Source organism: Sebastes umbrosus, chromosome 12 (genome assembly GCF_015220745.1).
Source record: "Sebastes umbrosus isolate fSebUmb1 chromosome 12, fSebUmb1.pri, whole genome shotgun sequence".
NCBI lineage: Eukaryota > Metazoa > Chordata > Actinopteri > Perciformes > Sebastidae > Sebastes > Sebastes umbrosus.
The window spans coordinates 21702756-21729652 of record NC_051280.1 but is presented as its reverse complement, the minus strand read 5'-3'; the positions used below and the strand labels follow the sequence as shown (position 1 = coordinate 21729652).

The following is a 26897-nucleotide window of genomic DNA, read 5'->3' as shown; positions in this document are numbered from 1 at the left end:
TTAAGACCTCTCACAGATATAGATGGCGGTCATCACGTCACACAAATGCTGCTGTATTCTCTGGTATAATGTATTTAAAGACGTAACAGCCTGCAGTTCACAAAAGTTTTCTCATGGAAAGAGTCTGCTGAGCCACTAGTGTCCCTATCTGAATCAGAGGGGGAAAGAAGAAAAACGTATGGAGGTGGGGAGCGTGTGAAGACAGAAAAGAAGAGGGATGCAAAGAGGAGATCAAACGACGGGGGAACTTTGGCAGGATAGAATAAAAAGCTTAAAGGCAAAGAAAGGTTGAAGAGAAGAGGTAAATATGTCTGGTGGGATAACCTCGGAACACAGTGGGACAAAAGAGACAAAGATGAACTAAGTTGTGTGTGGACAATGATGTGCTGGTGACAAGAGAGACTGTCTTCATGTGAGTGAATAACCTTGGACTAATGTTAACCTGAGACGTGAAGAGAGCTAATAAATTGTGTGTAGTTCTGAGGTGCGTGGTATCGCCCAGTTTGTTTTATAAGACTGGCCACCTTTATAGGATTAGAGGCCGGCTGCCGGCTGGAAGACGGGAGAAGAAATTGATACACTCCGAGACAAGAAAAGAGTCAGAGGGGATCATTCATACAGAAAGATACTACGTTTCCTTTCCTTTCCTCGCCTCTCCTCTCCTCTCCTCTTTCATTTCCTGTCCCTCCACATTATTTTCCCACTGCTAATCAGAATGACTAGAAAAATGAAATCAGTAAATCATTAGTCACCCCTCCGGCATGACACAATGAAATGACAAACACACACACACACATTTAAAAACACACATACACACCGTGCTGTGGGTATCTGCTCTCATCGTTACTCATGATAATGGTGATTCCATTTAATATCAAGCTATTAAATAAAAAATAATTACTGGGAATTAAATCAATGGATTAAATTCACTCTCATTATTTCACAGCAAAATTAAGTCTCGCTCACCAACCCCGAGAAAACAAAACCTTCACTGCTTGGGCGCTAACAAACTGTGAGGTTCATAAAAGATTATTGTGGATAATTAATTAAGAGTCAAAACAGCATGGAGAAAAAAAACAAACTCCGAGAAGTCTGGGTGATGTAACGTTCAGGAATACAAGTGGCCCGCTCTCTCTCTCTCTCCATCTTGGACGCGTCTGGCACCGGCTCAGCACTCTCTGACCACAGTGTAAAAAGATTTACTCAGCTCGGGCTAATTATTAGGAAGGGGGAAATGATTAGCTGAAGAGTTATGAGTAATAAATCTGTCTATGTTTCATTAACAACCTGTTTGGAAACATTTCATTTAGCTCCTGCTCATTAAAGAGAGTGGTAATGGAAGGAAAGGAACAGAAAGGAAAAGGAAGGTGGGGGAGAAGCGGCGAGGTCTGTAGCAGGTCTGTGGTAATTGGTGTAATGTAGCCGAATTTTTAACAACCTGGTGAAAAGGTCACATGAGAGAGGATGGAAAGAGTGAGAGACGGAGCATGTCATCTGTATCATTAGGTGAAGTGTATCTTTATATTTGCTAACAGATCAGTGTGTAGATCAGTGTGAAACTAATCCCCCTAATGATGTTACTACACCGACACAACTTGATTAGGTCGCGATCGTAATATGTGCTCTTGTGTGTGTGTGGAGCCGACAAATTTATTTAAATGTGCCATAAACTTTAAAAAACCCCAACCGAAAACAGTTTTGAATTTGTCTGATGTTTATAGGACATTTGATCAAACCCACTGCAACATCTGCTCATTTGCATAACGCCTGTGTGAAATAGTTTTGCACCTGCGGCAACTAGCTGCTATTATTGCACTGTTTGTAAGCTACTTTCTAGGCATTCTGCAGACAAAGCTGTATTCAGCTACACCCTACAGCTTAGCTGCATTAATTGAAAGCACCAGCATCCATGCAACACACAAATCTGTCTAATGACATTACACACACGTCCTTGTCGCATATATGCACACACACCTCCCCGCACTGGCCTGTTTTGTTTCAGATACACAGAATCGCCTGGCTGCCAAATCGTTATTAGTGCTATTATCGAGCAAACAGACCAACACCACCCACAGGGAAGGGAATGCATTGGCTGATTTCTACATCCACCGAATTCACCATAAGTACCATTTGGCAAACACGGCTCTATTATTTGTGCCTTTGTTGCTTGTTGTTCCGCCAGGAGATTATGTGTGCGTTCCAAATCGCATACTTTTTCTTTTTTACTTTTAGTACATACTCAAGCTGCCCTTACTAAGTGCATACTATTGCATGCAGTATGCATACAATAGGGACATGCTACTTTGTCATAACATTGTGTCTTGAACTTTGACCCTTTTGATCAAATATCTGCGGCGCAGAGGATTGTGGGTCAGGATAGCCAGAAAAGCATGCCGGCTTGCCTACTGCAAAATGTGACCAGATGCAGTAGGACATCCTGGTATTTCTGGCATACTGCATTCGACATTCTATGCATTGGGACATAGTAAATCTTAGGGGCCTGTAGGGGCCACAAGTGATCAACAACTATTTCAGTTTGGATTCTTGTTCCCATATGGATTAGTAATTGTTCCTCTCTTGATTTGCACACCTAGTTAAGACAATTGCATGTATGTATAACTAGTGCTCAGCAAAAGACAAACTAAACCAAGCACTGACTACAACGGATCACATCTTTTTATGTCAATAGGAGGAGAGCTAGTTCGCTGTTAGCAGCTGATGGGACAGCCGGTGTGTTTGGCAAACAGCTAAAGGAGCTAATACAGCTAATGGAGCTAACGGACTGACAGTTTCTGTTCAGAGGAAGCTTTAAACGGTCAACATGAAGCGTTTATTTTGCTAATAATTGATCTGCCTTCGAAGAAAGAGAGAGAGAGAGAGACAGTGGGAAAAAAACGTGTGTTGAGCCGTCATATTTTCACATATAACTCAGTGAATTAAGGAGTATTTGGACTAGACCAGAGTTAGTGGTTGTTGGAACATTGGAATAACTAACCAAGACAGCTTTGGTGAGTTTTATTTTGTTTCTGTCGAGTTTGAATTAAATGTGTTTTACGATGAGTTAACGAGGCAATTAATCCCGTCTTAGTTTGGTGAAAAAGAAAAATCTTGAGTAAAAACCGCGTCTGCCATGTTTGCGACATGACAAGCGCTTATCAACATGAACAATAGTGCTGGTCCACCTTAAAGGTCAGCCCACCTTAAGCGAGCCTGAGCCGAAGTTGTGGCTAACTCCGGAGCTAACCCCTTCAGTAAACAGACTGTGTCAAGCAAGACACAGGAACTTTGGCTTGTGTCTTGAGGAGTTGTAGCATTTATTCACGAACAGCCTAAACTGTACACACACTGCACTGCTACAGTCACAGCTGTAATGTTCCTGCTGACTTTATACTCTCCGTCAGCCTGTCACATACACATGCTGCCTCGCGCTCTCTCTCTCTCTCTGTCTGTCTCTCTCAACCGCACACCGACAATCGGTAACGTTAAGCACATAATCTACACACTGAGTTATTCCTTAAAGGAGTTTGCTACTTGTTAAACATATTTTAGTTTAAAAACCATCTTAAAAATACATAATTTCCCGATGCGTAGGCCTGGTTGGGAGTCAAGTTAGGACCGCCAGGGATTGCAATACACTGGCGGAAACCCTGTTGTATTCATTCAATCAAACATTACAGCAGTGGTTGTTACAGAAACACCTGACACTCTACTGAGTGCACTTTTCTAGTTAATTTCCAATTTTTGTTATTTTGTGGTTCAAACCAGAGCATTTTATTGTTTTTTTATTATTATTTCCCACATCTGAGCTACAAAAACATCACCAATTGTAGTCTCTGGTGTGTTTAATCTCAACCTCTCACATCTCCTTTGAAATCCAAACAAGCACACCCACATTTGCAACATTCTTGAGCTGTTTTACACTCAATTAGTGTGATTCAGTTTCTCACAAGTCTCTTTCTCTCGCTACCTCTTAACTCTGCCCTCTCCTCTCTCAACAGCATGTTTTCATCAGCGCATGCCTCCTCGTTTTTTTCATCCTTCCTCTCCTCTTTTGTGTCATTAAGTTTTTAAGAATAACCCTGGGCTGCTACAACAGATGCTGCGGAGGTAAAAGAGCTTACGCGCACAAACACGCGCATCAACAGAACATGCCATTGTGTTCAAGGTAGAGCTGTTAACAATCTCCATTAGTGTGACTCTGAGAAGTCTTTCTGCTGCAATCAGCCACGTTGTAATGACATCTCACTTTTCCTGCTTTCTCTCTCGGCCTTTCGCTCTTTATTATTCAAAACTCCACAGAACAGGGTGTTTTTCTCCTCACGAATCTAGGCTTGATCGGCCTCTGGAAAGTTTCCTCTTCTTTTGTCGTTGATAAAAACTGAACCGCCCTGCAAGATGGTGATCAATAGATTTCAGTTTGAGCTTACCTCTGTGGAAAAAAGAAATCTGGCTTGCGTAAATAACTCAACATCTTATTTCACACTAAAGCTAATTAATCACTATTATTTTAAGATTTTCAGTCATTTCTTATAACAGATTGCAGCCCTTGACTCCCTGCTGGATATCCCCAGCTCTGACAACAGATGCACTCAATAAAGGCAGACTTTGAGACGCACAGCAGATGAGACTGCTTAAAAAAAAAACAGGCATCGCATAGATGGAACAACTTCACGCTGACTTCTCACCAAAGCGGCACATTAAAAACATGAACACAGAAAAACACACGGGAATCTGGCGTACAACCAAAGCCTGCAGCTATTCTGAACAAGGAGATGGTTGCAAGGCTGGAGAATCATTAGACTTCAGACAAAACAGAGCACACTCACGTACACACAGATGCCGGGAGGCAGAGACTGTAACATGTTTAACAAGGAGCGAGAGAAAGTGAGGACCGAAGGGGAGAGCGCTTTTTGAGTGAAAGGCCATCTGCTGAGTCCATGGTGATGCCAGTCGCTCGCTAGCTTCCCATCGCTCGCACCTGCCACGTTGCCAAAGCACCCTCAGGAGGACAAAAGCACCAACTTCACACACAAACACACACTCGGCCGCATATACTCTCGCAGAGCAATAATGGCACGCACACGGCAATAACTGGTGTGATTTGTCAGCGGCGTGCTGCGTCTGAGGAGCTTTCGACATTTTTTCATGTTTTCCCTCCTGCGGTAACAATAGCATAACAGCACTTTATTAAACGAGAACAGGACAGAACAGAATGGCCTGCAAATCAGCTCGTTTATGAGGCATAGCTGCGCGGTACCCTGCCAGCAACGGCTGCGGGGAATGTGTGTGTGTGAGCGAGAAAGACAGAGAGACCGTACGGGCATTCATTGTTATTCTATAGTTCAGTGATAAAAGCTTCCCTATCACGGTGTTCAAAATGTGCTCAGGATTGTGGATTCAAAAGGTGAACTAGGTGTAAAACAAGAACAAAAAGCTCTCCGGCACTTGTATCCAGTCGGATGATTATTGGGGGAATGATTTAAACAGCTGACATTTAGGGAGAAAAGGGGCTTTACAAAGGTCTGGTGGGAAATCATTTCAACCCTGGCTGACTCTCAGTGTCAATTTCGATTCCAGTTTAATCATCGTCCACATTGAACCGGTCTGAGCAAATATGTCAGATTCTTGAAACATTATGAAGGGGGAGGGGGGGGGGGGGGGGTTCATCCAAATGTAAATTTTGAAGAACGGAACAGGAAATGAAAGCCAGAGAGCCAAAGCTGCAGCAAAATGAAGAGAAAAGCAGAGAGAGAGTGCTGAAAGGAGAGAGAAATGGACTGATTTACAGATAAGATGGAAGGTTTCATAGATGAAAAGAGGAAAGGTACGGGCAACAAGAGAAGACTGATCCTTTTTTTTTTAGATTCCTGCCTCCAAAACCTGAAGTGTGACACTCCTATTGCACCCAACAGTGCAATCGCCCACCCATCATCCTTCCTCTACCTTTCCTCCTCCTCCTCCTCTCTCAAACCCTCTTGTGATCTACCTTTTCATCTTTTGCTCCTCTCCTTCTTCCCGTTGTGCCGCTGGCTCTCCTCCTCCCTCCATCAATCTCCTTTTCCTCTCCATCGCTCCCCTCTTTCTCTCTATCTTTCACAGCATCTCAAAATGTAGCTCTCTAGTGGCGCAAACATACTTCTGATGTATCCCTCCCCCCCCCTTCCTCCTCCTCACTACAGTCTGTCATTCCCACTGCCTATCTAATACACTCTCATTTTATCTCTCCTTTACCTTACTTCTGTCCATCTTCCACCCTCCCTGAGCTCTCTCTCTCTCTCTCTCTCTCTCTCTCTCTCTAGTAATGTAGCTTTGATCCTCGCCTCATTCCCCAGCAACAAACACACTCCACCTGTACACACACACACACACACACACTTTGACAGATGTACAGAAGTTGTCTAATAGAAAGCGGTAATCAACACTACTTCCTCCCGAGCGTCCCCACCTCCGAACGGAGGAGAGATAGAGACGGACTGAGGGGAAAGAGGAAGAGAGGCAGGCCTGAAATTGATGGCAGTGCATCGACCCTTCTGTAAAAACCTAGTTAACACCTCCCCAGCCTGTGAAACCTGATTAGTTGAGTGTGAGTGTGTGTGTGTGTTCGTAGCACCCTATGTTTAACAGGTTGTTCTGATTCTTACACGCACAACCTCATAATTCCCCACTGATTAAAAAAATGTTGATGTGTTCCCTGTTCATGTGTCATGTGTGTGTGTGTGTGTGTGTGTATGTGTGTCACACAGGACAGTCTCCACTGATTACATCCCTCCTAGTCAATAGTGAATAGAGCACTCAGCCTGATAAGCAATCACCTGAATCAATACTAATGTTTTTAGCGTGTGTACATTAGTGTGTGCATGTTTGCGTGTGTGTGTGTGTGCGTGTATTTCTTAACATGTAGCTAATCTAGGCGGAGCTCATGGAGGATAAACATTTAGTTACAGGCACAGTAAATCACAGATGCTGTCGTCCCTTCTCCCTCCTCTCCCCTCCTGCCGTGGTCCCTTTCTTCTTCGTCCAAAGAGCCCTCTCCTAACTCCCGTCCTTTCATCTCTCTCGCCCCTCACCAATCGGCATTCTTTTATTTTCCTTCCTCCCTCTCATCTCCGTCTCCTCTTTGGCCTTCTTTGAGACGGAGCATTAACAGCAGCCTAACCTTCAAAGAGAGTGATCATAGAGAGTCCATGCTCTTCACATACAGAATAACATAGCCTTTAGTTTAGGCTTTGGCAGCAGTATAAATGTCAAAGTTGGAGGCCCTGCTTTGGCACACCCCACATGTAATCCTTCAGAGAGAGGCAGAGCGATATGAAGTGAAACCAAGTGGGAGATTTAGCTTAACCCTCGTGTGTACATGAATGCACATGTACATTACCAGATAGGCCTTCTGCGTATGATTAGTGATGCATGAGCTATTGTTTTCCTATGGAGAGAGCTACCTAAACATTCAAAGTTCAGTCATCTTCAACGTTAACCTTCTTTGTTGGCGACCGTATAATGTGCCACAAATGAGATTACAGCTGGTGTAACCTGAAAGCGACCCATGACGATGTTCAAAACTGAATTACAGGACCGGATTCACCAGAACCAAATTAATGAGTAAGGCTGGTGATTATTTTATATTCTTGCTATTGTCAGCAGAAATCCCATGAAAAGACCAAAACCAGCAATTTGTCAGTCCGTCTCTCAGCACTTTCCACTTCCTGTCTGTGACCCCAAGCCAATCGGTTCCTACTGAAGACGTAAATCTTTAAAAACGGACCGCAAATATATACTCTCAGCTTTAGGAAATGCTGAATAACTTCCGAACACAGCTGGGCACTGCAGTTTTTCCACACATGTAACTCAAACATGGGTAACTAGTGCATTTGTTGGGGACTAATTTTAGCTGCAGATTTGATGCTCCAGTTTGCTTTAACAGCAGCAGGACAGATCGTTTGAGACGGACTCCAAATAAACTACAATTTATAACAAAAGAATAGGTCAGCCAGTGCAAAGATGTGGCTCTTTTATGTGTTTTCAAGATTTTTGGACAACAATGGAGGTCTATGCAGGGTTCAATGTCAATGTTTTTGGTCACTTGCCTGGTTGGATATCTGCTTGCCCGAAGTCAATTTTTACTTGTCAGGATACCATTTTTTATCAAATAACAAAGACCAGATCTAGATTTAAGTAAATCAATCTGGATATTCGCCCTCATCCTCTCACTCCTGTTTCCAGGATAATTGAAATGCCCACGCTTCAGCTCATAAACTTTGTCTTTTTATAGCGAGTGTGCGATCAGTCCTGTGCATGTGCAACTCTCAACAGAGAGGAGAAGGAAGCGAGATGGCTCACTCCTTAGCTACTTCCATCACCAGCTTTCCAAAAACAATGTTTTTTTTTTTTCCTTTTTTACTACTTGCCTGATCTGGCAAATGAGTTGCTAGACTTACTAGCCCAACGTGGTATTTTACTTGCCTCGGGCGAGCGGGCAATCCTTATTGTTGAGCTCTTCCACCCAACAGAGGAATAAGATAAATAAATTACTAAGTTAGTTGGATCAAATTGTTGTTTTTGGTGTCTTCATGGGATTTGCTGATAATAAGACTTATCCTTCTGTATTTCATGCGTCAAACACATCATTCAAAAACAACCTTGTTTAGGGTCGTTGTTTGATTTTTGGAATTTCCAGGCTTCCCGGCTGTTCTATAAACCTATGCTACACTTTACCTCTGCCCTGTGCTCTCGTACAGTTCATACTGATCATGTGTAGAGGAGTGTCTTTTCTTTGTTTTACCCTACCTTCCGCTGACAACGAAGCAAGTCACCAGGAAGATGAGGAGAACGATTCCCCCGGCGATGGACACAGCCAGAATGGTGGACTGGTTAGGGTCCCCGATAGCAAACACATCTATATAGGAGACAAAAGGGAACACAGTGGATTAATAAACAAAAGCATAAAGGAGGATGGAAAGAAGCTGAGGGTGTTTTCTGCAGGAGGAAAAGTGAGGGGAGAAAAGATGAAGGGAGGCTGGGAGTAAAAAAGACAGCAAGGTGAGTGTGGCGGGGGAAAGAGGGAGAGAGAATGAAATATGATAGCATTAGAAAGGGAGATAAAAGACAGAGGTTGAAGGAGAGGGAAAAAGAGAGCGAGGGAGGTGGATGGAATAGTAAGCAAGGTCCTTGATGAAAAGCGCTCTCCCTCTCTGCATCGCCTATGAGGGTATGAGAGTGGACGTGAAAGCCATTCCCATTCGGCCGCGCTGTCCAAATGGATATGTTAACATTGCACATAACAAGGCTACCGCCGAGAACTTTCTGCAAAGATGCATCGATTTTTACGCCACACCAATCGAGCCATTACTCAAAACAAATGCCTCATTTATCTGGCTTAGCTAAGCATGAGCGGACACGTGTGTCTGTATGTGTGTGTATGTATGTATATACATGAGTGTGTGTGTGTGTGTGTTGAAGAGGCAAATTAATGCCCCTAGGCAACCACAGATAAGCATTGATCTCCTATTACATTTACTGGCGCACACATACACGGCCTTCTTTAACAATCAATAGAATTGATCTGATTGATATGATTGCTACGGGGTCGGATCCTGTATTTCACAGCACTGAACTTGACTATGAACCTGCTGTATGACGGCTCAGTAACAGCTTCATACCGTAATACCCAACCTGTGTCCTGAGCTCCATAAGTTTCAGACACAATCGCAATCTTTTTTTTACAGTCCCATTCCTGATATTTGTTGCAGGACTTTGCATTACTTTTATTGATTATTGAATGATTAGTTGGCTAATGTGTGCCTGTTGTATGCTACACAGACAATCTATAGCACAGTGCTTTACATTAACTGATTTATCCCCCTCTCTGCCTGCCTGTCTGGGAATCAATGTTCACTTTGAAGAGCACATTATGGGGCCTCTAAAGCAGAAAATCCTAGAGAACATAATGAAGCGATAATGAAAGTGGATGACAGCAAACAAAGGGGAAAAGGACGAGTGACAGAGAGATTGAAAGCATCATGACAGAGATGCAGCGCAGTACGCCCCAGAGCTGTTTGGGAGGCCTGGCCCCACTGGACCCGGATCGAACCTGGTATAGATTTCTCTTTTGTGTCTCCTCCTCTTCTTTCCTAAAGTCTATATGGAATACATTTCTAAATGTAAGTGGTCCGAGTCCTTTAAAGGGATAGTTTGGGTGTTTTGAAGTGGGGTTGTATGAGGTACTTATTCATAGTAGTTGTATAACCTACAGTAGGTGACGGTCGGCATGCCACCAGCAATGAGAAACAGACAGGAGTACCGTACTGCTGTGGACGGGGACGGCAGAAAAACATATCTTAGCCACCTAAAAGAAAGGCTCATCTAAAACAAAATGATATCCGTTTAAGTATACGCTATATAATTAATATATTCCAACAGCGAACTGAACTGAAAGTGAAACGTATCCGTACTGTTTTGTCATCTGTGACTGCTGGATTTGAAGAGAGCACAGATGAGTTTCACTTTCAGTTCAGTTCCTCGTCGTAAAGGAGAAGAAATGGGCTGTCTGACGGCAATATAAAGAGGGGAAAATATTCTAAATATAACGTACACTTAAACTGATATTGATTTTTTTAGGTGAGCCTTTCTTTTAGCCGGTCAGTCCACAGCACTGTGTTGCTTTGCTCCGGTGTCGGTACTCCTGTCTGTTTCTCCGAGCTGGTGGCGTGCCGACTGTCATCTACTGAAAGTAATACAACTACTATGGATAAGTACCTCATATAATCAAAACACCCAAACTATCCCCATAAGGAAAAATGTAAAACAAATCGTGCTCTACACAGATCACTGGTGTTACAGTATAGTTGCAGGTGGGGGGAATAAAACCAGCCCAAAAATAGCCGTCAGATGTCCAGTCACGTTTAAATCAATTTGTGTGGATGCAAACTTCTTCTACCCTTCTTCATTTTGCTCCAGACGTCGGTGTGAATCAGATCCTCACTATCCAGCAAAGATTCTTTTTCCTTCATTGTGAAATTGGTTTGTCTCCTTTCTACCTGATAACGTATTCTAGGATGCTTTCAAGCCGCTGGTTCAGACACGTAGATGACAACCTGTGAGGCTGCCGCGGTTTCTCTGTCTGACAACAGAACTGAAGAAGCCATTCGGATGAAAAGGGAGCTATTTTATAAACATCAGGTGGATAGATTTAACCTGCAGCAGGGATGAATGACATTCTTACAGTACTGCGATGTGATATAATATACCAGTAGTATTTGCTCTGCAGTTAATCTTTGTGCCTCTAATTCACCTGCACCATTGATGTCTAATTTAGTTTTGGATTGTTGGTAAAGAAGTGGCATGTCACTATGGTAATTTTCAGCTGAAAACCTCAGGGACATTTTAAAAAGAGGAAAATAGATGAAAAAATAACAATCCAATTGCACAGAATGAAAAGAAAAAATAAGGAACACTGAAATGACTCATTCATTATGAGTAAACAAATATGTATTAGTCATCCCTTTACCTTCGTGGCTGGTTTCCAATTCGATCTCTCCGCCGTAGCTCCCATAGCCCCCGTCGGTTCGAGCCCTCACCCTGAACACATAGGTGGTCCCTGGCTTCAGCCCGTCCACTGTCATCATGTTGGAGCGAGTCTTCAAGACTGTGTAGTTCTGCTCCCGCTGATTCTGAAGTGGAGGAAAGAGCGAGAGGAGAGAATTTAATACTAAAGTGGATAATACTATGTGTCAGAGAATAATGTCCTTGTGGATGAAAAAAGGCTGAAATTATAGATATACTCTAAAGGGTTATATAAAGAGCAATGGACTGTGGTATCGAGAGGGACAGAAAAACCCCCCCAGAAAATAATAGAAACCTCAAATTGTTTAATTTAAATGTCTCCAGGGGCCACGTACACCTCACTAAGTTTTCATTTGTTCATCATTGGACCGTTTATACATGAGCATCTGTCAAGTCCCAAATCTTATCCTCTTTACACTTGGGGGCAATATGTGGTTACTCAAGTCCCGCTTCGCTTCGCTCCTCGACTACCTTGGAGGTGTGTGTGTGTGTGTGTGTGCACTTGTGTGTGTAGGAGGATGAATAAAGAATAAGTGTGTCTGTCAGTAAGCTGATTCCCTGCAGAGAGGCTGATACTCCACCTAATGGAAGACACTCTACAACAAGGATTAACACTATTTTACTGCTAATGCCTGCCAACGCACGCACACACACACACGCACGCACACACACACACACACACACACACACACACACACACACACACACACACGGAAGCTTAATTTCATCACCTTGGCCGTGTTTTACGAGGTTTGTTCGACAGATGTGTGGTTAATTGGCTTGGTGTGAGCAGTAGGGAAGACGTGAGGGATAGTAAGATGGAGAGAGAGAGATGTTTGTGATGAACAAGTCATTACAGACATGCCCTAAGGCTAAACCCATATCCTACTAGCCTAGACAACATGTAGATGAAGAGAACAAGAGGGGAGGGGGGGAGAAACATGTTGTGTTCAACCTGTTAAAGGGTTCCTCCAGAAATGTAGCGTTGCACTGAAAAGAATAGTTTGACATTTTTGGAAATGTGCTTATTCGCTTTCTTGCCGAGGGTTAGATGAACAGATTGACATCACTCTCATGTCTGTATGCTAAATATGAAGCTCCAGCCAGCAGCCGGCCAGCTTAGCTTAGCATAAAGTCTGGAAACAGCTTGCATGGCTCTGTCTCTAAAGATAACATAATCTGGATCCCAGCACCTCTATAACTCACAATTTAACATGTTTATGTCCTTTGTTAATCCATGCAGGAACTGAAGTATAAGAAAAACAATTTGCTGTTTTACGGGGGGTTATGTGCCGGACAATTTCTTGCCAAGGATCAATAACATCCTGAGGTATCGGCTAGTTGGTTCCGGTCGAGAGATAATCTGAAAAATATCTCCTCGATTGTCATTTTTAAGCTTCAGTTTTTGTGCAGATTAAATGAACTCAATATATAATATGGTCGTTTGTGAGCTTATTTGGACCATAGACTGTATATTAGAAGTAGACGTAGTCACAGTGACATCACTCATTGGTTTGTGGACTGCTGTTTTGAAGCCTCGAGTTCGGCATTTTTAACTGTCGCCATCCTGTTTTTTTGCAACCAGAAGTGACATGAGAGGATGGAGATAAGTACAAGCAAACTCTGAATAAGACATTTGTAGGCACAGATAAATCCCAGACCAGACAACACCGTGGAAGTGACCTGCCAATCACAAGGTAGCCACGCCCTAAAGCATAAATGGGACCATAATTTACTAAATGAACATCATGCTGTATTGCAGAAGACTTGAAACTAGTGATTGACATCATAAACTGATGTTTACAATGTTTACTGAGGTAATAAATCAAGAGAGAAGTAGGGTGATTTTCTCATAGACTTCTATACAATCAGACTTCTTTTTGCAACCAGAGGAGTCGCTCCCTGCTGGCTATTAGAAAGAATAAGCCAACCAGCTGCTAGCGATAGTTTCATATTTACAGCACAGATATGTGGAGAGTGGTATCAATCTTCTCATCTAACTCTCTGCAAGGAAGCAAATACCCCCCCAAATCAAAGTTGTTCCACTCTTCCAGTTTGTAACACAGGCTTTCTGTTACAAATCCGACATAACCAGTAAACTGATCTCCATGTGTATAATTGGTAGAGTGCCTCTTTAAAAAATGAGCCGTGTGCGCGTCTCTCTCACCTTCTCATAGTAGATGACCTCATACTCCACTATCGCTCCGTTGGGTCTCTCTGGACCCTGCCAGGCCAAAGTCACACTGTCCTTGCTCCGCCTCTCCTTCAGCACTACGCTCACTGTAGAAAACAAAGAACAAGGGAGGAAAAGCATGAGCAACAAAGAGAGAGTAAAGTTCAACGAGATGAGGAAAAAAAGCATGAAAAGAGGGAGAGAGAGCGGGAGAGGAGAGAGATTTCAGATGGAAACCTACTGTGCTATAACGAGAAAACCCGTATTTGAAGTGCTTGTCATGTAATTTTGCTAATGAGCGAGAGCTTACAAGCTGTTTTATACATGTGTGATTACAGCTTTCTACGATGCGTGTATATGTGTGACATACGACGTGTGTAACCCCAAACCCAGCTACTTCATACCCAGCCTTCCCACATTGGTACACATGCTCGTGTGGGTTGAAAATGTGTTTTTTGCTCGTGTATAAATGCATGTGGTATAATGTATTCGGGAGCAGCACGTGTGACATGTGGGGATCTTAATGAGGTTAACAACCTCCCACACACCCTTCACCTTCCCCTCCTCCTGTTAGTAGTACACACACATCCATAGTACGAGGCCTATTAGTCATCGCCACCCTGTCACACGCATTTCTCTTGCACCAATTTCCCACCGTCCCACACTGAAAGATGCACACATGATTATATATGTGAAGGCAGAGCTGCAGAGGTGTCATTTTGTGGCATCAGAGTGATGCGGCGCAGCAGCGATTTTACAGTTGTCATGTAAAAAGCCTGATACTATTTGTGAGCACGCTGCAATCAGGAGACAAATTTTGAAAAAAAGAAAAATGCTCTCTCTGATCCATCGTGCAAATTCCTGGTTCAGACTGATGAATGCATTTTTTCCCTCGGAGGATTTTATTTTCTTATCAGCTTTTTAAAAGTGGATATCAGTGAAGTCATGCAGAATCCTTTCTTCCCAAGTTTTTACTGCAATTTAAATCTGAAAACACGCCGCCACACATCAAAATTATACTGCGAAAGAGCCGTCGGTGGGGTTTTCTCATTCGTAGTTAAATTTGGAGATGTTTCTTTTACATTTACATTACCCACATTATGCGTGCATGTTCTCACCCGTCTGTGATGTGGTGACATTGATGACTACCGTTCCTCTTGGCGTGGGACTCAAGTCCGACACTCCGTTCTGGCTCTCAACGGTGAAGCTGTAGTTGGAGTCCGGCTGCAGGTCGGTGACCAGCACTGTGGCCGACAAGAGGCCGAACTGTCTGGGAACGAAATGGATGCTGCTACCGCACGGCGTGCACTTCCTGCCGTCGCCAGAGCACTTCCTGCAGTGGAGGCTGTAGGTGATGTCTCCTCGGCCTCCCGTCTCTCTGGGCGGCGACCACTCCAAGGTGACGCAGGTCTCGTTCACCGTGGAGATGGGGTTCTCTGGAGCAGACGGAGGACCTGAGGAGAAATAAAGGCATAGAGTTATTTCTGTAAACTTGTAAAATGTATTTTTTATTTCTCTTCAAAACTGTGATTATAAAGCCTTTCTGTCAAGAGAGTAGAGTCTCACCCAACCTACTGGGAAATGACTGGAAGTGAAAGAGCTCTCCAATGATTTAGCATTTGTCAGACTCACGATGGACAGTTTAGATTCAACAGAACCAGAGATATTGTCTGTGATATCCCAGCACGCACTGGTACAACCCAAACAAGCCACAGTCTATCCATTTCTGAGCAACTGCACCTCCCCTTATTAGTGCCAGCTCATGAAACACTGACTGATGAATATCATTTTTTTTCTCTGAACGTGCATCGTCTTCGTGTTCATTACCAAACGTATCACCGTTTCTATTAAGAACAGAACTCACATTGATTAAATTAAAAATGAATTAACTGTCTCCAGCCAGAGGGTGGACACTTTGTGCTCGATTAATGAATAGCTATGGCATGGGCAGTGATTAAAAGAGCTTGGCTGATTGTAAATGGGACGGTATGAGAACGTATTACACTTCCAAAGTTTAAATCCATCTTTAAAGAGAATTCACATGATGTTAAATAGCCGGCGCTCGACTGCAGGGAGGGTTTTACCATGTGAAGTTAATTGATACTCCGTGGGGCTGCACTGCAGACAATTAATAGTGAGTGGACATTGAGCTATAGAAAGAGCCTGCAGTAATTCTTTTCATGAGTCAGGTGCATTTTATGATTTAGAGTGAATTAATATTACTCTCAACTTCAGCTGAAATGATTGGTGTATCACAAAATCCAAAAAGTGTTTCAGTAATCCTTCTCAAAGACGCAGAGACACAAAAATGTATTATACCTTTAGATGAAGTGTGTTCATGTCGACACATAAATTCAAATCTAAATATTAGATATCTAGATATATGTGAATAATATTTTAAATGGTTTTGTTGCAATTGAAGCAGCATACTGAGGTTTTAACATTCACACTGTACGGGGCATTTTGTATCTAAATAAACCTGAGAGGTAACATTCTCGTAGATGTGACCGTGTATGTGTTAGTTATTGTGCGTACTCCCTGTTCACTAGTGTGTGTGTGTGTGTGTGTGTACATGGATCAATGAGGTAACAAGGAGCAGAGACAAGCTGGGAATTACAGAACTAAGAAGCAGCATAGGGATATACAAATTAATATTTCTTATACCCAAATTTTGTGATTACAGTTTAACAACTTTGAGTTTAAATTCAAAGATATTCTGTTTAAGGCCACAAAAACATTTGTGTTAGACAGTAGATATCTAACTTGGACGGCGCTCATACACCCTTTGCTTTCCCGCTGCCGCAGTATAACGTACTCTGTCCATGGCGTGGAGGGCCTGCATGCATGGGCTTGTTGCTTCAGGTGCTTACCCTGTGCTTTTTTGGTTACATTTTTATCTTCTGCATTGGCAACCTCGCTGTGTCAACGAAGTGGTCCCTCTTTCAAAAGTATGAGAGGTAGGGCTGCACCATTTTGAAAAAATATTAATTAGTTATTGCAATTGCGATATGATTTGCGATATTAGAGGGTATGATCATTTTTACACCATTATTTTCATTGAAAAACACATTAAAATGATTATGTTGTGATTTTTACCAAACAAAGATGTTTTTCTTAGGTCTGTAGAATAAGATGTGTAGGCCAGGACATCTCTGCAGCATCATAATAATTCATTTAAAATGGTATTTCCACACACATTTCACTTTTAACAAATATTGCAATTTCCTCCTCATCCTGCGATTTGAAAATTGCAGTAGGTCATATTGCAAATTCAATAAAATTTAGATTAATTGTGCAGCCTTAATGAGGGGGCTGCATTTTTTCACATAGTGATATTGTCTGTCTGAATGCGGCTTTATTGTGAAGCAGATACAGGAAGTAGAAACCAACTTGTAACTCCTTGTTCAACATCTACATTCGGGCCTTTTTCTGTGCTTTCTCATCGGCAGATCGGTTTTCAGGAAGGAGTGTTCGAGCGGAACCACAACCGTCCAACTCATCATCACGGTAAGCCTTTCCCGTGTCAAACCTGTTACACGGGAACCACTCTTATCTGATTATGGTTGCTCCCAGCACAGCACGGTGCAGGTATCTCAACCGTATGGAAATCTGGCAGTGGATGCCCATTCAGCCTGACATCTCATCAGGCCCTGGCCGAGCAGTGAGCCCCGGGGGGGCCGGCGCCAGAGCCTGGGACTTTCCTGATTAGCCTTTCCCAGTGGCGAGCCTCTCTGAGGCACAGGAGGGATGAGGGGAACGCTGGGCGTGGGGGAAGGAGGCCATACTGTGGATAATTGAGGCTGTCGGTCATAAATCTCCCTTGCTGACTGACGCTGCTAATTCTGTCTTCTTCTTTTCTCCATCCCCCCACTTCCCTGGGACACACTTAACTGTCCATCATCTCCTCTACTGATCGGCCTTTTACTATATGACATTTAAATTATATGCCTCTGATAGTCCACTCTTTCCCCCGCTGTTCTATTCTTTGCCTGTGTCTTAAGTGTCATTCTCTATGTCTCTCCGTGACTAATACTTTCACCTGTTCTCCTTATTTCCTCATTCCCCCCCTTCTCCATCGTCTCCAGTGCTCTTCCCCAGCATGTGTGAGCACTCTGCACGTATGTATTTGAATGAACCGTTACTCATTTCCAGCTGATAACTCCAACCGTTACACATCTCACCTGCTACAACGATTAATGAGTATAATCTACCATAACCTGATAATGGGTTTGGGTACGTGTGTGTGTGTGTGTGTGTGTGTGTGTGTGTGTGTGTGTGTGTGTGAGTGAGTGTGAGCTCCATATTTCTCTAGTTCATGTCCTTTCCAACCCCCACATCCCCCCTAGCTCAATCCATCTCTCTCCGTCCCTCTCTTTCGCTCAATCTTCCCTCCTCATCCTCTCTATTCTCCTTCATCCCTGTTCATGAGGATGTGGTCCGATCCTCCTGGCTCTGCACTTTTGAGTGTGTGCGTGCGTGCGTTTATGTGTGTGTGTGTGAGAGGCAGACAAAGAGTAAGAACTATCATCAGCTTTCTAACACCCGTACCAGTGTTCTCATCTGAGATATCTGTGGACCGTAACCACACAGCTAACAGACATGGAGGTGTGTGTGTTGTATCGCTGGTGCTGTGTAAACCAGTAGCAGCTGAGGAGGAGGAAAATGCATGGAGGGATTATAGATGTAAATGGAAAGCAGCCATGCAATGTAGATTCTTACAGGAATACATTGCAAACTAATTAAATATCATGTAATCCAATCATTGTTACTTAATGCCGTTGTATAACCAAATGCAAATATTTGACTACAGTGAAAGCACTGATTACACAACATGGTATGAAATCAGCTTCCGACTGTATAACTGTATTTGTAGCTAATGAGATGCTCAGGTGTTTGAGTTTTTGCCAGTGTTTGTATCACTCACGTGTGCAGGCCATTGAGCGCGGGTCGCCCTCGGCGCGGTAGAAACCTTTCTCGCAGACGCACTCGAAGGCTTGTTCCTGCGGGGACGAGCTGTGAGGAGGGCATTTGGTGCAGTAGGCATCTGTGGCTGAAGCCTTGTAGGTACCAGGTCTGCATGCTGGAGCGAGGAGACAAATAAACACAGGGTCAGATGCTGTGCTTTTTTTTTTTACCCTTTAAGACTTTTTCCCTTTTTCATGCATCGTCAAAGTCTGTGAAGTTATGGCAGTAATGCTTTTATGAGATTCCAGCTTCCAGTTTATTACAACTTGGGTCATATTTTTGTAGATCGATTCTGTCAGTCACCATCACATTACACTCGCCAGAGTAATTGCTGAGCTCTGGGAACAACATTGCTAGAGACTAATCGTGATGATACCATAAATATGTGAAGTCAGATGATCAGAGGGGGTTTAAACAAACCCTCCAGGGTCGCCACACTTAATTGGCAAATGGTGATATTATTTCCCTGTTGTAAACATCCATCACATTTTACAGAGCGACTTCCTTGTTCAACTTTGACCTCACGTACTGTACCTTCTGCAGTTGTGTGGGCTACAATGATTAATCAATTAGTTCTCAACTATTAAATTGCCAACTATTTTGATGATTGATTAATCAGTTTGAGTAATTTCTTAACAAAAAAAAGTCTAAATTCTCTGATTCTAGCTTCTTAAATGTGAATATTTTCTGGCTTCTTTACTCCTCTATGACAGTAAACTGAATATCTTTGAGTTGTGGACAAACAAGACATTTGAGGACATCATTTTGGGCTTTGGGAAACACTGATTGACATTTTTCAATGATCCTCCTCATACTCTTCCTTAGGTTTCTTCCATTTTTCCCTGTTAAAGATTCTCATTTTTTGGTTAAGTTTTTCCTCAACCGCTACGAGGGTCATAAAGGACAGAGCCGGTAGTATGCTGTAGAGATTGTAAAGCCCCCCCGAGGCAAATTTGTGATATTGCACTATACTAATATAATTGACTTGACTTGATTTGATGTTCTTAGATCTCAATCAGATCTCACCTCGGTGAGTACAATGTTGTCACAACTGATAGAAATGATACAGAAACTACAAGCATAAAAACAAGGTTGTACAGTAGTAGAGTAGAAGGGCAAACAGATACTCAAAAAAGTAGAAAAATGTACAGAACCACCAAACGACATGAGGAGTTATGCTACAACAAAGGTACTATAGATACTGCCAGGTCACGAGACGTGCCGTGCAGCACCCTTTGGCAAAGAACAAGAAAACAAAGTTTGATGTAATATATTGTGACATTAGGTCTACGTGAGATCCTTCCACATCAGGCTGGAGGCCTGTATATAACCACAGGGCCGTACAGTACGATAACACAGTGCAACAGCAGATCAACTGTCATTCCTGTTATATAAGCTTTAGATCTTCGGGCAACCGGGGGAACAAAAATACACAGCCGCAGCCACGGCAGTAGTCACAATAACATAACATGACTATTGCTACGGCTGTTAAAGTGGCTGCGTATTAGTCATTATGTGGAGTCATAAAAGCGGGGAGGGAAAACCAGGCTTCCGCTCAACATGGAGCAGTCTGCTGAAATAGATTGGGGACTCGAATGATTTCCCTTTTGCATCCATATGCAGTAAAATGGAATTCCTGACTTTCCCTTTGGTAATCTGAATATAGATTACGCATGTATTTATTTATACATTCATAGGCCTGGTATTCCCAGCCTCGCAAACCCTTTTCTGCCGGCGGTAAATAGTATTACGGTGTACAAAACCCTGCGTAAGAAAAATGAGGGTGTCTCAAATGCAATTCGATGGATGCCCTGTGTGTATGTATACATGTGTGTGTGTGTGTGTGTGTGTGTGTGTGTGTGTGTGTGTGTGTGTGTGTGTGAATGGGTTGGATCAATGATGCGACAGAGTCCGCCAGGTGCTGATTGCATGTTCGTGTGCCGGGCGCCCGCGTGCGAGAAGGTGTTAAGTATGCGGCGTGTGCGTGATCGTGTGTGTTCGCTTGCTGATTGCTTGTGCTGCCGGTGAAGGTCACGGATTTAATCAAGCTACACGTCACTCGTCCCAGAAAGGCTGTAAATTATCATGCGTGTTCACAGGCACACGCGCGTATGTTCAACAGCGTGGTTAACCTGCCGGGTAGAGGAATGGGAGAGTGGCCTAAAAGTAGTGTGTTTTCTCACTGTGCAGGTAAGTTCTTCCACCTGGACGCTGCGCTCGCTCGCATGCAGACAGTATTTTTAGGCAAATCATTCATCATAGGGGAGCAAAGTCCACTAGCACAATCCCCAAAAGACCTGAGAGAACACTGGAGAAGGGACGTGTGTGTGTGTGTGTGTGTGTGTGTGTGTGTGTGTAGGTGCGCAAGAAAGAAAGAGAGAAAGAAAGAAAGGAAGGAAAGGGAGTGATAATTCTCAAAGGGTTTCTGCTCTCCTTCCTGTCAGCTTCCAAGGTAATGGGTGCCTATGTGCTGTGCTAGTGACTGTGTGTGTGTGTTCCTGTTGGCTGGGGCTGTAGGAGCAGGGTGGAAAAGCAGCTTTTCTCCGGGGAGTTTCATCCGGAGAGTCCTGGCTCCGGGCGCTGGCCAGCCACAGTGGCACAAAGAGACCCCTGCGCTAGAGGACAGACAGGGCGCCCCGTGCCAGGCCTGGCGTCCGAACAACTCCCTGATCAAAAACTTTCCGCAAGAATGGCGGCTTGGCTGCTCCGAGTGGAGCTTCCTTCTTCCTTCCTTCTGTTTTCTACTCTGCTTTTCCACCTCCTTCTCACTCTTCTCTCTCACAGTCCCCCTTTTTTTTCTCTCTCTCTCTCTCTCCTACTTTTCTTGCCTCTTTTTTTTTTCTCAAGCTACTCCCTGTGTGTGCCCCATGGGAAATGTGTGACTTGACTTGGTTCCCTTATGATTAATGATTTACCAAAGATATGAAAAAGGGACAAGAAGGCTGAGGCGGTGAGACGGTGCTCACATAAACATGCACTCACACACAGAAGCACAAAAAAAGTTTAGTCGCAAAAACTATGTTGTAGAACGATGAACTAACCCCAAATTTGCTAAAGTAACAGTTGACAATGCTGTACAGTATATAGGGTGTGAGTGCATGTGTGTGTGTGTGTTTCTTCCAAAGACAAAGAATGGCCTCAGATCCAGTGTCTTATTAAATATTCATCCGGTCACCAGAGAGACTTAGTGTATTTATGCCAATCGATAGCTCTTAGATATGATATAGTACTGCTACTCAAGACACACCCTCAGTCACCACGCGCTGATTGAGAAAGGAACATCCCAACCGTTTCCGCTGGGAAAACACTGTACACACTATGAGCTGATTGAGTTCTATTCTACTCTTTTTAGGGCTGCAACTACTGATTATTTACTTTACTTGATTGTAAAATGACAGAAAATAGTTAAATAAGCCTCCCAAACTACATAGATATGTATCTAAAAAGCTGATCAATATATTTATAATAACAATGGATCAAATCACTGCGTGTAATGTAAATAGCGTCACTTATACAGGAGTGACGAACCCACAGGGCATTTTAAACTCTGCGGTTCCCCTCACCTCGACGGAGCTTTTTAGCCTCTCTTAACTCATTCTTTTTTGGGCTCACAACGTTACAGTTTTGGTTCACTTTCACCACATATCAACTATGTATCCAGCTGCAGCTGTTTTCAGCTAAAAAGTTCTTATGACACCAACTGTACGCCACCTGTCCAGCACCAAACAGCAGACAGACGGAGTTAGCGGCGAGCTGCTAAAAATAGGCTACATTCCAAATCGCATGCTTTTTCTTTTTACTTTCAGTACATACTGCAGCTGCCCTTACAAAGTATGTACTGTTGCATGCAGTATGCATACAATTGGGACATACTTCTTCAACATTTTGCCTTGAGGTTTGACCCTCTTGCTCATATATCGGCTGCTGAGGATTGTGGGTCAGAATAGCCAGAAAAGCATGCTGGCTTGCATACTGCAAAATGTGACCGGGTGTAGTAGAACATCCTGGTACTTTTGCCATATTGCATTTGAATTACTATGTATTGGGACATACTAAATCTTTTTCTGATATACTAAATAGTATGGTAGTATGAGTTTTGGAACGCACAGATAGTGGAGTATTTAGCAGCTGAATAGACGATGGAAAGCAAACCAGAGGTCAAAGGAAAGGTCACCTGACGAATGCAAGTCAAATCTTGAATGAATGCTAATTTGCTCCGTGTCTGCTGGATGATTAAGCAGGCAAAAGTTTGCTAACGTGTTAGCCATACTAATTTTAAAGGGGGGTAATATGTCCATGTTGGCAAAAAAAGAAAAGAAAAATCTGGTAATACTGCTTTTGCTTGTTTTATTGACCAACCGTGAAAAACCCAAATGTAACTTATTCTTATTTAAAAACACATACAACAAAGAAAAGCAGCACATTTCCGAAGCTGGAACCTGTGAATTTTTGGCACGTTTGCTTGATAAATGACTCAAAAGAATAAATTATCATCTAAATAACTTTCACTTGATTGACAAATTCTAGTCTGTGCACTTTCGTTCTCACTCATTTCTCACTTCCCCCTCATTTCTGACAGTCCAATTTTAGTCCATAGCATGAAATGAATGTGATCTACATATTAGAATAAGCCTCCGCAGAGAGAAGGAAGCCAACTGCACTGACACAGTGTGTCTTACACACTTTACAGTTAATTTAAATTATACTGTTAAGGGGTCATGTATAAGTATGGAGCTGAGTGTTTAAGACACACCAGCGTTAAAGATAGAAAGTAGCGTGTGAATGACAGAAGCTGCTGACTGTACTGGAGGGAGAGAGTTCAGGAAATGTATTCAGTTAATGATGGAAAGGGCCTACACAGATTCACACTCAAGTGCACCCACAGAAACACAAGCCCAACCTCTCGTAGTGAAAGTCATTACATTCTAATTACATTCAACCAGGCGGCTCCGTATACGTATGCAAAATCACATCAGCTGCGAGTTTTCTGAAACAAACACGTCCTCTGCCTGCCTGCCTGGCTGGCAGCCTTTTCCTCTCCTCTCCTCCACTTCCCTTTCAAATGTTCTCGCTAGTTGAACTGTTAATTGCTCCGTTCTCTTGCTTTCTGTCGCACTCTGGGTCAAGTCAAACATTGGCTCCCTGCCGGCGTCACCATAAAGGGCAGACAGAGGAGAAACCTGGGGGGTACGCTGAGTGTGTGTGTGTTCTTTCGAGAGGGATTCATAGTCGGAGGTTCATCTCCCGTGGGCCAGTGTGAAGCTTGCTGGCCCATGGGAGATGAGCTCCATAATGGTCACCATGGCAACAGGCTTTCAAGATGGAACCCTCCTAGAACCCCTCGAGTGCCACAGCTCCTGGAGCACAGAGCAGCCTGTGTGTGTGTGTTGTGTGTGTGTGTGTGTGTAGGCTACCCAGGCGTTAGTTGAGGCCAGCTACTTAAAAATTGATACATCAAGCGTCAGTGGAGAAATCTGACGAGATTGAATCTGACGTCCTTTACGGCCACCGGGGTCGCATCTGTGTGTGTGTGTGTGTGTGTGTGTGTGTTTGTGTGTGTTTTGTGCTCATGTGTACATTCCTGTGAAACATGCTTTCGGTCCAATTGACATGTTTTCATGCTAAACAAACTTTAAAGGGGACGTATCATGCTCATTTTCAGGTTCATACTTGTATTTTGGGTTTCTATTAGAACATTTTTACATAATTTAATGTTCAAAAAACACCTAATTTTTCCTCATACTGTCTGTCTGAATATACCTGTATTCATGCTCTGTCAGAAACGCTCCGTTTTAGCGCATTTCAACAGAATGGCAATGGAATTGCGTTGCTAGGAAACAGCTTGGGCCATGTTTACTTCCTGTCAGCTGATGTCATTCACATACACTAAAATAAAGGAAATAAACTGGGACACATTTAGTGTGTTTACGATTAAAAATGTGAAATGGTCTAAATATTGTAGATTTGTGACATCACAAATTTACAGAAATCCTAACGGCTTGTTTCAAACGCACAGTTTCTGAATACGGGCTGTGTGTATTCCTCCATGGATTGAGTGTTTTGATACTTTCACAGTATTTATATGTCACTTAAACCTGCTTTATATTATAAAAGACATGGAAATCTCACTTTTTTACAATATGGGACCTTTAACAAAAGTAAAAACATAACTTTGTACCTTTTATATATGGAAAGAAAACCATATACACATTTACAGTAGGTACGAAGAAATATATATATGCTTACTGGTACTTACAAGCTACAGAAGAAGATGACACATATGAGTAATATGTGTGTGTGTTTGTGTGTGCTATGTGGGTCTGTTTATAGAGTAGAGAGCAGAGCAAAGTACATGAGTGTGTGTGTGTGTGTGTGTGTGTGTGTGTGTGTGATAATGAGGACGTTTGTGTGGAACAGAGATGTCAACATCAGAGTGCAGCTTCCTGCTGTGATCCTCTAATCCCTAATCGAGTTCATAACAACCTTTAACACCATAATATTCACCATAACTACTAATCCTGTGAAACACACACAATTCCCAAGCCTGTTTGCCTGTTTTGACATTACATCTGCTCTCTTTCTTTTTTTCTTTCTTTCTTTCTTTCTTTCCAATCTGAAGAATTATCATCATAATATCTACTTATTAAACTTTAATGACCTCATATTGTTTGCTCTGTATGAACAATAACTCAACTGCATTAAAACATTTCATTGCCTTTACGTTTTGTTTTCGTTACGGGGCATCATCACCACTACAGAAATGTTGTAAAAACAGTGAGTTCATTGTAGTTATATACTGTATACGGTTACTCACAGGTTCTCAGGGATATTAAAACCATCTGACCTCTCATTGAAAAATCGCACTTTTAGTTACTGACGACAATCCACAAAAACAATGAAAAAATACACATATATACATTTAAACATGGATTATTTTGAGTAACACTAACAGAAAACATAATATCAGCAAAAGTAAGATATCTTAGAGATTGATAAAAATATATTGACATTTTTCACTATAAAACACTTAACCTATGGTAATAAGAAATTAACATGGTTGCCAATTAGCGACACTAATTGCTACTCCAGTTTAACCAAATTATTAAGTCATGTCACGTACAAAAAAAACATAATTTGCGTTACAGAGCACCTTACCACGTTTGTGTGGCGATGCAGGTTTGCACTGCAATAAGTTTATAATGAAAGGTTATCTACTGGGAACATTTGCACATTTTTAGTGCATGAACTTTTGCTCACTGGTCCAGAGTATCAACACTGTGCCTGCCAGCATATTGGGTCGCAGTGGAAGGTAAACCCACCTGAACTAACTTAACGAGTGATCCCAGTATTTGAGACTAAATATTGATTTGTTTGAGTGTTTTAGGCCAGAAATTTAGAGATTTAATATTCCCCATCTGAATTATATTACTTACAGGAGGGAAAAGGCTCTGAAAAAGTTTTTATATCAGGTAATGAAGCCAAGGGACATACTGGTGCATAAAAAGAGAAATGCATTTAAGTGCATAATTACAGCAAATGACGTCATAAAAACGTATAATTAAAATTTGTACAGACAGTCTTTTAATGTTTGTCATGAAGAAAAATCCATCCCACCAAAGAACAGATGTTAAAATAGCCTTCCATACTAATTATTAATGATACATACTGTATATTTTCAAATGTATGCCTCAGATCCTGTATTTACAAAAGCACACACATCCAGACGATGAATACTAGGTGCTGGATAGAACATGTAAGAGACGGGAAAAAAAGATATTATGCTCCCATGAACATATATTCAATTACCCTCAGTGATGTTTCGAGCATCAAGCTCTTCTTCAGACAGCTCTTCTTCTCCTCGTCTGAAGAACAGCTTGATGCTTGAAACATCACTGAGGGTAATTGAATTCATGGGAGCATTATCTAGAGTGCAAACTCTATATTTTCTGTCTGAGAGAAAAGTGTCCTTATTATATCTAATCAAAAGAATTTCAATAACTATGCTTCAATAATTATTTTATTTTGTGTGTGTGCTGTGTCCGTAAATGACCTTTTAATCCCAATTCAACCTCTACAAGTCATCACTACAAGAGAAAACAAATGGGGAGATATACTTTTGCCAGACTTTTGTTGTTATGGAGAGGCAGGATCACGTGGCTGCAGAGCGGACGTGAGATATGAGCCATGTCCACACAGAAGA

The 26897-nt window shown here is 42.5% G+C and overlaps 1 protein-coding gene across 3 annotated transcripts in view; it reads right to left on the bottom strand.

Moving 5' to 3' along the window:
- epha4b (eph receptor A4b) overlaps nt 1-26897 on the bottom strand; it is a 95634-nt gene that overhangs the window by 27936 nt on the left and 40801 nt on the right. For all 3 annotated transcript variants that reach the window (XM_037787534.1, XM_037787535.1, XM_037787533.1), the window contains exons 6-10: nt 18657-18812; nt 14851-15186; nt 13727-13839; nt 11504-11666; nt 8785-8893 (exon numbers count right to left, since the gene is read on the bottom strand). In XM_037787534.1, coding sequence (XP_037643462.1) covers nt 8785-8893; nt 11504-11666; nt 13727-13839; nt 14851-15186; nt 18657-18812 — 877 coding nt within the window. The remainder of the gene's footprint in view (nt 1-8784; nt 8894-11503; nt 11667-13726; nt 13840-14850; nt 15187-18656; nt 18813-26897) is intronic.